The 12,564-nt window shown below is 47.3% G+C and overlaps 1 protein-coding gene across 1 annotated transcript in view; it reads left to right on the forward strand.

The window, feature by feature from the left end:
* DCPS (decapping enzyme, scavenger) overlaps nucleotides 1-12,564 on the forward strand; it is a 57,648-nt gene that overhangs the window by 34,672 nt on the left and 10,412 nt on the right. Inside the window, exons 3-4 of the mRNA XM_007539421.3 lie at nucleotides 2,025-2,170; nucleotides 7,444-7,557. Of these exons, the coding sequence (XP_007539483.1) occupies nucleotides 2,025-2,170; nucleotides 7,444-7,557 (260 nt within the window). The remainder of the gene's footprint in view (nucleotides 1-2,024; nucleotides 2,171-7,443; nucleotides 7,558-12,564) is intronic.

Consider the following 12,564-nt stretch of genomic DNA (forward strand, 5'->3'; position numbering starts at 1 on the left):
ATCATGCACAAGGGCCTGGATTTGAGTCTCTTGTCACTTCTTAGCAGCACCTGTAGGAGGGAAGCTTCACAAGCCTGTGCTGTGGCATATTCTTCTCTCTTTCCTGCTCTCTATCTCCCTTTTTGTTTTTCACCCTCTAAAACAGAGAAGAAGGAGAAATAGGTGGGGGGTAGATAGCATAATGGTAGATAGCATAAGAGAATCTTGCCTCGGGCTTCAAAGCTCCAGATCCAACCCCACCACCACCACCACAAGCCAGAGCTGATCAGTGTTCTGGTAAAAAAAATTAAAAAGATCCATCCAGGAATGAAGGATTCCTGTAGGCATAGAACCCCAGCAACAACTCTGGTGGCAAAATAACAAATTTAAACAAACAAACAAAAAAAAAAGGTCAACTATGTGACCCAAGGCATGACTTAGTGGCCGGAGTGTTGAATTTAAGAGCATAAGGTTCCTAGTTTAACCCGCAGCACCACGTGTACCAGAGTGATACTCTGGTACACTCTTGCTCATGTTTATAAATGACTCTTCGAAATAATAAATAAAGTTACCAATGTTCTCAGTTGTTAGCTGGGTCTTGAGGAATATGAGCCAATAGGATAATTTCTTGGAGTGTGCCTCTGAGGGGCTGGGGAGGATGGGGGTCTCTGACTTGAAAATATCCTTTTCTTCTCCTCCCTTGTACATCCACATTGAAGTGCTCTATATGAATGTTAGGGTAGTATTAACCAAAACCAGGTGGTGTTGGATCAGCTTTCTAGCCAAAGTCACTTTAGGAAAAGTACAAGATTGTCTAGTGGTGGTGTTAAAGGGACAGCTTTACCCCTCAAGAGTCCTTTGGCAATGTCTGGAGACAGTCTGGGGTATCACACTTAGAGAGCTTATTTCTGGCATCCCGATAAAAGCCTGCAAAGACAGCCCCCACCAAGATCAAACACTGATCTGGGCCACAGTGTTGATGATGCCAAATTTTAGAAGCTCTGCATTAAAAATTACCAGTGCTGGGCCTGCGAAATAGCTCACCTGGGAAGGTGTTTACTGTGTCATGTGTGCAGCTCACATTCTAACCCCCAGCCCCTACAGCACTGGGGGAATCTTCACTACGGTGATCTCTCTCTGCATCTCTCTCTTCCTTTCTTTCTGCAAAAAAGTCATCCTAGAATGGAGAAGTCCCAGCTTCAAGCTACCTCCAACTGGGGAGGTAGCTCAGTGGGTAGAACATGCATCTGTGAGGTCTTGGGTTTGATGTTTGCTATTCTGTCCTCTCTCTCCCCCCCCATTCTGTCTCTTTCTCCACCCTTTCTCCCCCTCCCTCCTCTTTTTCACTCCTCCCTTATAAAAATAAATCTTGAAATAAGTAACTAATATTTACATAATATTTATGTGTGTCAGACATTATTCTGCCTCACAAGTATGAATTTGATTCATTTCCCATGTCATAATGGCCTCGGAGCTATTATTAACCACAGTTGACAGCTGGGGAAGTATGGTCACGGGGAGGTTAAATAACTGGGCTGCGGTCAACGTCCCACCTGGAGTGAAGAGGAAGCAGACAGAGCCAGGACTTGAACTTGGGCGATCCAGGCTCCAGCAACTGTGCCTTCACCCCATGCTGTTCTTTGTCATTTTGCATTAAGGGAGGCTTCTTGACTTTACATCAGGTTTTTCAGCTTCAAGTCCAGAAAGCCACAGACCTCGACATTTGGTATGTGAGGAGTCAGAAACCTTTCCTTTCTGAGCTGAAAAAGCAGAAAGGGCAGAACCAGGGTTAAGGTGGTGAGGCAAACTGTGAAAGCCTCGTACTTTCCAGAATCTGGGTGTGGCTGCACACATGAATTTAATGACCAGAGGTGCCTGGGGGAGCAGTTCATGGGTGCAAATGTAACCTCTTAGCCTCTGGCTCCTTTTATTAGTGAAGTAAAAAGCGGAAGGGATGGGGCGGTGTCTCTTTTGGGTGCCTGTGGAGACCAGGATGTGTGAAGTGGGTCCAACTTTGCCATTGAGGCCATCCTGTGTCATTACAGATGTCAAGACCACTGTGGTTTACCCTGCCACTGAGAAGCACCTGCAGAAGTACATGCGGCAGGACCTCCACCTGGTCCGGGAGACGGGAAGTGATTACAAGAATGTCACCTTGCCACACCTGGAGTCCCAGAGCCTCAGCATCCAGGTGACTGGCTGCCTCGGGTAGCTTTCAGGGCTTAGACCTGGAGTGCTGTCCCTGTGGCCAGCATGTCTGCCTCAAGCTCTTACCGGGGTTGGCTCTGTTCCCCAGGCCCTGGAGACAGAACAACTGGGAGCCCGTGGTCTTCCTGCCTTGACATTGCTTATTTCCTTCCTGGTGCAGGACTCAGGAAGCACATAGATAAGGAAGTGAGACAGTGAGTGCGTGGAGGAAGGAAGTCTTGGGGTGAGCAGGCCACTGATGCAGAGCATGGTCAGGGAAGGCGTTACTGATATAGGAGTTGACCCTAGCCTTGGCCATGCCATGGAGGCTTCTTGGGGAATCTCAGGGGGGCCAGCCCATTGGGAGACTTTGTATCCATTCTCCAGGAGTGCTGAAGCACTGTGGGAATTGTGTGAAGACTTGCGGGGCTAGGATCACCCCAGGCCAGACTCCTATGTCTCTTTCCAATCTGCCTCTGGGAGCTCCAGAGTGAAACCTCCCTTTCACTCTCTTGCTTTTGCTCATTCCACAGAGGTCAGAACCCCTTTCTTCCCAGGGGCGTGTGCAGACCTCTTGTCCCAGGGCCACTACTTATGGGTTGGCAGCCTTTTCTGAGTATCTGCAACCACTGGACCAGATGCAAAGCCATGTAGCTGAGAGATCCTGACTTCTTGGGCCTAGGCCCAGCGCCAAGCAGAGCCTCTGCCTGGAATTGGTCCCATGTGAATGCTCAGGGCTTAAGTATGATAGATGAGTTATTTCCTTGCTAGCTCAGTGACTCTCATTGTCTTTGTCTCTTCATCACTCAGTCTTGTTCTCTGAAAGCATTTCTTCCTCAAGATTCAGGCAGATGTAGTGAGGGGTGTTCAGCTATGGGAGACTCATAGCCATTTCTGCCAGATCCAGGAGGAGAATGTCCTGATTTGTGAGGCACTGCAGGGTAAACTGCCCTGGAAAGAAATAAGGAAAAGGAGGGTGTATGTTGCCGAGGGGGTGGGGGGAGGCAGTGAGGGCACACCCTGTTCTCCATAGAAATGATCCAACCCAGCTGTTAAGCATGGTTGACCTATATAGTATTTGTACAAGATGGCTCCCTGGCTTAAACTAGTTTGGTCCCCCGCCCCTTCTTCTTTTCTCGCTCCTAAGTTCCAGCACTTACTGTCCTCTGAGTACAGAGGAAATAGTCTCCATCTTCCTTTCTGGCTTCTGCTCTTCTGGGTCTGAGAAGAATCTCTTGGTTTACCTGTTCTACTGTGGTAGTTGCACATAGGTGGGATTCAAGAGCAGAAGCCCTTACTGTGGGTGGTGTGAGCTACATCTACCTTCTTGCACTTCATTTTATAGTTACCCTTGGAAAGTAATGTGACAGGAGCTCCATGGGCTGGCAAAATAGCTTATTTGCATAATGGCCTGCTTTGCTATGCAGGTAGTCCAGGATTAAGTCACACTGAAGGAAGCTTTGGTGCTATAGTCTCATTCACTCTCTATCTCTTCCTCTTTGTCTCTTGCTCTCTCTCGCTCTCTCTCTCTGCCTCCCTGTATCTACACACACACACACACACACACACACACACACACACACCCTCTGGTACACTATCGATAAGTATTCATGTGCTCTTTTTTGGCCATTTTAATGAGATCTCAGCTTAACTGGAAACAGTAGTTGTATTTCCTAAGCATCTGCAATGCACTGGGCCCTGTGCTAGTCCTGATAAGTTACTAATATGTATACTAACACCACCCAACTAGTCTTGTCGGGAAGCTAGATGTACAGTCTGACAACTGTAGTATATAATAAGATTAGTGATCATCTGACAGGGAGGGGACTTCACAGAGGAGGGGAACCTTCCTTTGGGTCATAAAGGACATGACATATTGCTGTTTAGCAAGTGGATGAGCAGAATAGAGAAGAGTACCGAGATCCAGAGGGTGGAATTCTAAAGAGTTTGAGGTTCAGAAGCCTAAAAGGAGTGAGCAGAGCCCCAAGGGAGTCACTGGTATCACCAGGTGCTGAGACACCCTGCCAGGAGTGTTGTAGAAGCTGGCAGTGCCACCCACATTGTTCTTGGGTCCTGTCTAGGCTCCTGGGCTTGCTTTCAGGTGTCCCTTCCCACTTCCCCATAACAAGCCCCCCCACCTGCCATGTGTGGAATGAGCTCCCGCTCTTCCCTACCTTCCTCATCTAGGTTTCTGACCTGAGCCTTCCTGGGTATTGCCACCCCTCCACTCTCTCAGAGGTCTTCTGGGGTTTAAGACCAAAGACCAGACTTGGCTCAAAACAGAGTAAACTTGAGAGAGCTTCTTTTAAAAAAATATTTATTGGGAGTCGGGCGGTAGCACAGCAGGTTAAGTGCACATGGCGTGAAACGCAAGCACTGGCGTAAGGACCCCGGTTCAAGCCCCTGGCTCCCCACCTGTAGGGGAGTCGCTTCACAGACAGTAAAGCAGGTCTGTAGGTGTCTATCTTTCTCTCCCCCTCTCTGTCTTCTCCTCCTCTCTCCATTTCTCTCTGTCCTATCTAACAATGACGACATAAATAACAACAACAATAATAACTACAACAAATGAAAAACAACAAGGGCAACAAAAGGGAATAAGTAAATAAATAAATATTTTTTAAAAAAATTTAAAGAAATTTTTTATTTACCAGAGCACCTCTCAGCTCTGGCTTATGGTGGTAAGAGGGATTAAACCTGGGAGCTTGGAGCTTCAGGCATAGAAGTCTTTCGTCTTCTCTCTCATATGAAATCAAACAAATTAAAAAAAATAATAAGATTGATGTGGGCCGGAGAGATAGCTCACTGGGTAGGGTGCCTGTATGGTCATGAACATAGACCAGGTTAAAAACCCTGTCACCACAGACAAGTGCTATATAACAGTGGAGGAAACTCTGGTTCGGTGACATTATGCTGTCTCCCCAGCTAGAAAGAACTTCTTTAACTTCTGCAAAGTGGGAATCCTGAGGGCTTAGTGGTGGTGTGTGTATGTATGTGGGGGAAAAGGGCTAATCCCTGGAAGTTACTCAGAGCTGTACCTGCTGTGGGAAGACTGGGAGTCAGGGCCCCCACCGTCACCTCTCCTCTCCCCAGTAGCTCTTCTTTGTCTTTTCATCAAAGCCTCACAATTCTTTTCCCGTCAATCTCTCGCAGATGTTCTTGAGACCCAGCCCTGCCTTGCGAGGGTACTTTCCACGTGTCCCCTCTGTGTTTTCGGTACCTTCTCCTTACTGGACTATCACCTTATTTTTAAAGTTTTAAAAAACTGTATTTATTTATTTATTTGATAAAACTCGAGAAGGGAGATAAAAGAGATGAAGGGGAAAAAAAAATGAGCAAAGAGACTCTCTTGACTGAGGCTCCAAAGTTCCAGGTTCAATTCCCCATACCACCATAAGCCAGAGCTGAGCAGTGCTCTGGTTAAAAAAAAAAAGAAAGAAAAAAGTGAGTTATCTTTTTTTTTTTTTAAGGTTTTATTTATTTCTGAGAAAAGTAGGAGGAGAGAGAAAGAACTAGACATCACTCTGACACATGTGCTGCCGGGGATCGAACTCAGGACAACATGCTTTAAAATCCAAACCTTTATCACTGCTTCACCACCTGTGAAGCTTTCCCCCTGTGGATGGGGACTGTGGCTTGAACCCGGGTACTTGAACGTTTTAACACTTATGCTTTACCAGTGCACCACTGCCCAGCCCGTGTATAGATCCCTTGAGTCCCAATCTATAAACGTGGGAACTGAGGCTGACCTAAGGACTTCGACTTCCTAGACTTTGCAGGTGGGAAGTGGCTATTTCTGGCCTGTGGGCAAGGTCAGGACCTCAGGGAGTGGCTGCTCCCCTCCCTCCTTTAGTTAGGGTGCTTTGGCTCAGGTTCTGGCTGATTTTTGTCTCCAGTAGTATATCCTCAAAGAACTCTGGAATTCTTAAAGAAAAAATGCCTCTGAAAATGGGCTGTGTGAGGAAACCACCACAAGGTGTGCCCAGAGCCCTCCCAGGAAGTGCCCAGACCAAGCTCTTCTGGAAATGCTCTTTTGTAGTAGGTGGAGCTCATTGTGAGACCTTGTAGGCCTTAGGGGGACCTGGGAAGAGGCCCAGAGATTCCCAGCAGAGGCTCTCTCTTTTTTCTTCCTAGAAGATAGTTTGCACTTGACCTTAACTGTGTTGGCTGGAAGCTGAGCAGTCAGTTGCCCTAAGTCTGCAGCCAGATTCTCAAATTTGGAGCTGCGAGTTCACTGACCTGAAAGGAAGTTGCCTTTGCAAAGGTCACTCTGAGCTGGAGAAGAGCCAGCAGTCTGTGGTTGGGAGAACAGGGCCTTCTTATCAAAACCTCCCTTCAGGCAGGTTTCTTCAGAAAGGCCACCAAGACCTTTATTGAAAGCGGTATCTTTGGGATCTTCATAGGCTTTGAGGGAACATCTTGTGAAGACTTCAGATGGCAGCTGATCGATCACATGGTGGGGAAGAGGGCAGAAGTCCAGAGTAGCAGAAAAAGTCTCTCTGTCATGCGACCTCCAGGGGCATTTCTGGTTTATCTTGTCATCCCAGACTTGTATCAGCTGAGACTGCTGTGGCTTCAGCCGGCCAAAAGTTCCTTTTTTTTTTTTTAATATTTATTTATTCCCTTTTGTTACCTTTGTTGGTTTTTTTATCATTGTAGTTATTGTTGTTGTTATTGATGTCGTCATTGTTGGCTAGGACAGAGAGAAATGGAGAGAGGAGAGGAAGACAGAGGGGGAGAGAAAGACAAACACCTGCAGACCTGCTTCACCGCTTATGAAGCAACTCCCCTGCAGGTGGGGAGCCGGGGCCTCCTACCGGGATCCTTACACCGGTGGACACAGGTTCTAATCTCACTACTCACAGGGACCCCCAGCAGGGTGGGAACCCTACATATTAACTTCTAGAACCTGAGCCTTCCCCTACCCTCTGTGGAGCTGGCTTCCTCTGCAGAAGGAGCTCCCCACCTGACTGTCTAATATCCCAAATAAAAGGGCTTCTCCCTGGCCCTGTGAGGCCATGCCAGAGTGTGCACACGGTGCTGCCCAGGAGGGATGCAGATTGCTGACCCCATCCCAGCTGCAGTGACCCCTATGGGAGTGGGGGTAGTGCCAGCTGTGAGGGAGACCCCAAGAAGCACATTCTTGGGGAGGGGACAGCCTGCATGTAGATCTGCTGAACTTAGTGGCTTTTTATGAAAGCCTTTATGTCTGCTTTTCCTCAAGGGGTCATCATCTGGGGCCATGAGTGGATGTGTGAACCTCTCTCTCCCTCTTTACAGTGGGTGTATAACATTCTGGACAAGAAAGCAGAAGCTGACCGGATTGTTTTTGAGAACCCCGATCCCTCGGATGGCTTTGTCCTCATCCCTGACCTCAAGTGGAACCAACAACAGGTACAAAATTTCTGGCTAGGGTGCTCCCTGCTCCTTGCTCCCTGTGGGCCTGCTGCTCTCTGCCCGTCATGCCAGTTTGCCTCTTTAAGCAGATTGAAATCAGCGAGCTGGGGAGCCTGGGACTGTCTGCAGTGAGCATGCTTCTCTGTCACACACAGATGTGTATGCTTAGCCCTCATTGGTTCTCCTCCCACCCAAGGGTGACAGGTGGGCTAATGCTTGTGTCCACAACCACATGTCTGTTCCTTATTATTATATGTTTTTAAATGTTTTAAAAGATATTTTTTAATTTTTATGTTTCTCATAAAAATAAAGCTTGGGAGAGTTGGGCGGTAGCACAACGGGTTAAGCACACATGGTGCAAAGCACAAGGACCGGCGTAAGGATCCCAGTTCCAGTCCCCGGCTCCCCACCCGCAGGGGGGAATCACTTCACAGGCGGTGAAGCAGGTCTGCAGGTGTCTATCTTTCTCTCCCCCTCCTGTCTCCATTTCTCTCTGTCCTATCCAAGAATGCTGACATCAATAACAACAATAATAACTACAACAATAAAACAAGGGCAACAAAAGGGAATATAAATAAATAAATATTTTTAAAAATAAATAAATAAATAAATAAAGCTCAGGCATGTACCTGTAGGAGTGTCAAGGGTCAAGCCTGTGGCCTGTCGGGCCGTGGGCATGCAGGTTTTGTGCTGTAACAGGTTGAGCTATCTCCCTGACCCTAGTTTTAAAATATTTATTTATTTACTTATTGTTACCAAGGTTATTGCTGGGGCTCAGTGCTGGCACTATGAATCCACTGCTCCTGGGGGCCTTCCTTTTCTTTTTTAAAAATTATCTTTGTTTATTGGATAGTGACAACCAGAAATAAAGAGGGAAGGGCGAGATACGGGGGAGGGGGGAGGCTAGAGAGAGAGGAGAGGCGCGCCTGCAGCCCTGCTTCACCACTCATGAAGCTTTCTCCCTGCAGTGGGGACTGGGGGCTTGAACTCTGGTCCTTACACACTGTAATGTGTGTAGTCAACCATGTGCACCACCACCCAGTCCCCAGGCCTTTCTTTCTTTTTTTTTCTTTCTGTTTTATTTGACATGACCGAGAGAAATTGAGAGGTGAGGGAGATAGAGAGGAAGAGAGACAAAGGGACACTGCAGTACTTGCTTCAAGGCTCATGAAGCATCCCCTCTGCAGATAGGGAGTAGGAGCTCAAACTCGGGTCCTTGAGCATGGTGATGTGCCAAGTGTGCCGCTGCCTGACCCCCCAAGTTTATTTTTAATTAATTATTGTTATTTTCTTTTTTTTGCTTCCAGAGTTATCACTGAGACTTAAGGCCTGCATCCATTGGTCCTGGTGGACTTTTTTTTTTTCTTCTTTATTTCTTTCTTTCTCTGTTTTTTTTTTAATATGGACTAAAGTATAGAGGGAGGAAGAGGGAAAGAGAGAGACAAAGACTCCTGCAGCACTGCCTTACTGCTTGTGAAGCTTCCCCTTACCTCCCTTTGCAGGTGAGGACCCAGGGGTTGAACTTGGGTCCATGAGCATGGTAATATGTGCATTCTCAACTGGGTATACCACCTCTTGACCCTTTACCACCACCACCACCACTACCACCACCACCACCATCATCATCATCACTATTATTATTGTTATTACTATTATTATTTTTAAAGAGCTCATTTATTAATGAGAAAGATAGGAGGAGAGAGAGAAAAAGAAGATATCACTCTGGTACATGTTCTGCCGGGGATTGAACTTGGGACCTCATGCTTGAGAATCCAATGCTTTATCCATTGCACCACCTCCTGGACCACTTATTATTTTTTTTATTTTTTAATTATCTTTATTTATTTATTGGATTGAGACAGCCAGAAATCAAGAGGGAAAAGAGTGATAAGGGAGAGAGACAGATAGCACTGCTCACCACTCACAGTTTTCCCCCCCTGCAGGTAGGGGCCGGGGGCTTGAACTCAGGTACTTGCACATTGTAACATGTGCACTCAACCAGGTTCGCCACCACCCAGTCCCTAATCATCACTATTATTTATCATCATCAGGACTTCATAGCTCTGCACTGCCTTTTTCAGGTAGATAGAGGCAGAGGGAGATACAGCATTGAAACTTCCCCCAGAAAGGTGGAGGCCTGGCTTGAACCTGGGTTGAGTACATGGCAAAGCCAGAACTCTCCAGGAAAGCTATTGTCCTGGCCCTCAGTATTTTTTTTTTCTTTCTTCCAACCAGAGCACTGCTTAGTTCTAGATAATGGTATAATCAGGTACCAACCTGATGTGGGATCTCTCACATGTAAGTCTTGTGTGTGTCCTACTGCTGAGCTATCTCCCTGCTCCCCATGTCCATTTCTTAGCCCATCATGTCAAGTCTGGAATGCTTGGAGCCTTGGGGTGGGCTGTTGACATTCTCTTCATCCCCTGGATTCCTGCAGGTCCAGGCAGGCCCAGGCTCTGGAGCACTGACTGGCAGCTACCAGGGGTGCAAACTGAGGAGTTCTCGGACCCATCTGAATTACTCAGGAAGTCCTCAGCAGCCTGGGTAGGGTGCTGGGTTTGATCAAGTGGAACCCCATGGATGATAGAGTGGTATTCCTGTCTTTTCATAAATTTAATAATAAAGAAAAAAAAAACTGGTCTAGGGAAGTGTCTCAGTGGCCGAAGGTGTGGCACACATAGTGATGCCCTGGGCTTTGGGCAGCTGCTTGAGGGTGGGCTCTCTAAGTTTCTTTGTCCTCACATGTTCACACAGTTCTCATGGATGGTTGTTCTGGAGCCTGGTGTCCCTGTGGTCTCGCCGCAGATACCTTCCCTCTTGCCTTCTCAGTTGTGACCTGCCCTTTAGGTCATTGGGGTCCTAAGCTGAGCTTACCTGAAGTCTGCTGGGTTTGGGTTCATTTCTAGGCCTGTCATTACCATTCCAGCATCCCCCCCCCCCCAAAAAAAAAAGGAGTTGCTGAGTGGCTGTGTGGTTGGGGTAGAAGGAGAGCATTTCTGTGCAGACTAGTGAACTGCCCCTAGTAAACTGCCCCTTCAAGAGGCTCCTGGGAGATAAACATGACACAGGGGTGAAAGGGTCTTAAAGGGATCTTCTAGAAGTTGCAGCCCTGGGTCATGTGACTGAGCCAGGTAAGATCAAAGATAGCAGTGCTCTCTCTCTCTTAATTTATTACCTTTATTTATTTTTTTGAATAGCCAGAAATCAGAAGGAAGGGGGTTGATAGGGGCTTGAACCCAGGTCCTTGCACATTGTAACGTGTGCTCAACCAGGTGCACCACCACTCAGCCACCAAGATAGCAGCTCTCTCTTTTTTATTTTATTTATTTATTTATTTTATTTTAAGAGAGAGAGAGAGATGCAGAGAGAGAAAGACACAAAGAGAAATACCAGAGCACTGCTCCACTCTGGTTTATGGTGGTACGGGAGATTGAACCTGGGACTTCAGAGCCTCAAGCATAAGAATCTCTTTGCATAACCATTATGCTATCTACCCTCACCCGATAGTAGCTCTCTTGGTGTGGGGGTGCTATAGTGGAGAGAAGCTAATGGCAACCTGCTTTCACTCTCCCCTCCTTGCCCTCCTACCACTGGCTCTGGAGCTGTTTGGGGAGCAGAGAGGAGATCATTGCAATAGGAATGCTGGTGACAGTGTCATCACCCAGCTCTGTGCCAGACTCCAGCTCCTCCCCTTTCTATCCCCTTGGGCTGTCCTGGGCCTAAGGTACTGGGTCACAGGAGGTGGGGTGCAGGGAGAAGGAACTTCTGACTCACGAGGCTCTTGAAGACTGAGGAGCTTGTGATCTGCAGGGGGTGGTGGTAAGGGGACTGGGCAGGGAGGACAAAAGAGTGACTTGTACCTTGCCCTCCAAGAAGCCCTTGAGAGCACTGAAGCCCCCAGTACTGAGGATGGAAATCAGCCATTGCTTCTGACCTGGTGCTGGCAGGCATCCCATTTGGCTGCCAGAGGAGCTGCCCTTTCTGTTCCTGGTCAGCTGCACTGGGCACCCAGCCACAGGACAAGCGACTCACCCACAGGGGGTATGTGAATGGGCCATCCGAAATGTTTGACTTTCCATCATAGCATAAAGATGTGATTGTTCTCACCCTTGGCCGAACTTGCACCTCCCTCAAGCATTCCATATTTCAGTGTCTCAGATCCTGGACTTGTCACTGCACAATGATGCTCACAGTTCCCTTTGGATTAGGTGGATTAGCTGTGTTTCCAGCTGGAGATAGTCCATACTACCTGCTGCGCCCCTCAAACTTGCGTGGGGGAGGATAGAGGAGAGAAGGGTCTGGCCCTTGCTTTACAGAGTCCCTCTAGCCTTCCTTGAATCTCCTCTGCTTGCTATTTCTCCCAAAAGTACTTCTTCAGTGTCCCCAACTGATGGCCCAGAATTAGTGAGGCTTTGTCCATATGTCTATCCCTCCTTCCATCTGCCCATCAACATATTTATGAGGTGTATAACTTCAGACGTGAACGTCTTTTTGCATAACCATCATACTGTCCCCAGCCCAGCATTGAAGCTTCCTTCATCTTTGCATAGGGAGTTGGGCTCCATTTGTTTTATTTCTATATAGTTTTACTTGGTACATGGTAAAAATGCAAATCGTACAAAGACTGCAATGTTCATCCTAAATTCCTCCACTTCATTTCCCCTGAAGAGACTATCTCTTCTTCCTGAGATATGCTTTGAATATATAACCACATTTATATTTATAGGGACACATCTGCACTTCTGGGTTCTTTGATGTAAAGTTCTCACACCAGGAAACTTCCTTTATGTCACTCTGCAGGTGGAATTGGCTTTCCGAAGCTCCAGCATTCATATCCCTCCATATCTCTCTCTCTCTCTCTCTCTCTATTTAACGTTTATTTATTTACATATATATATATATTTGCCTCCAGGGTTATCACTGGGGCTTGGTGCCTGCATCATGAATCTACTGCTTCTGGAGGCCATTTTTTCCATCTTACTGCCCTCATTGTCATTATTGTTA

The sequence above is a fragment of the Erinaceus europaeus genome, chromosome 20, assembly GCF_950295315.1.
Source record: "Erinaceus europaeus chromosome 20, mEriEur2.1, whole genome shotgun sequence".
Classification (NCBI taxonomy): Eukaryota; Metazoa; Chordata; class Mammalia; order Eulipotyphla; family Erinaceidae; genus Erinaceus; species Erinaceus europaeus.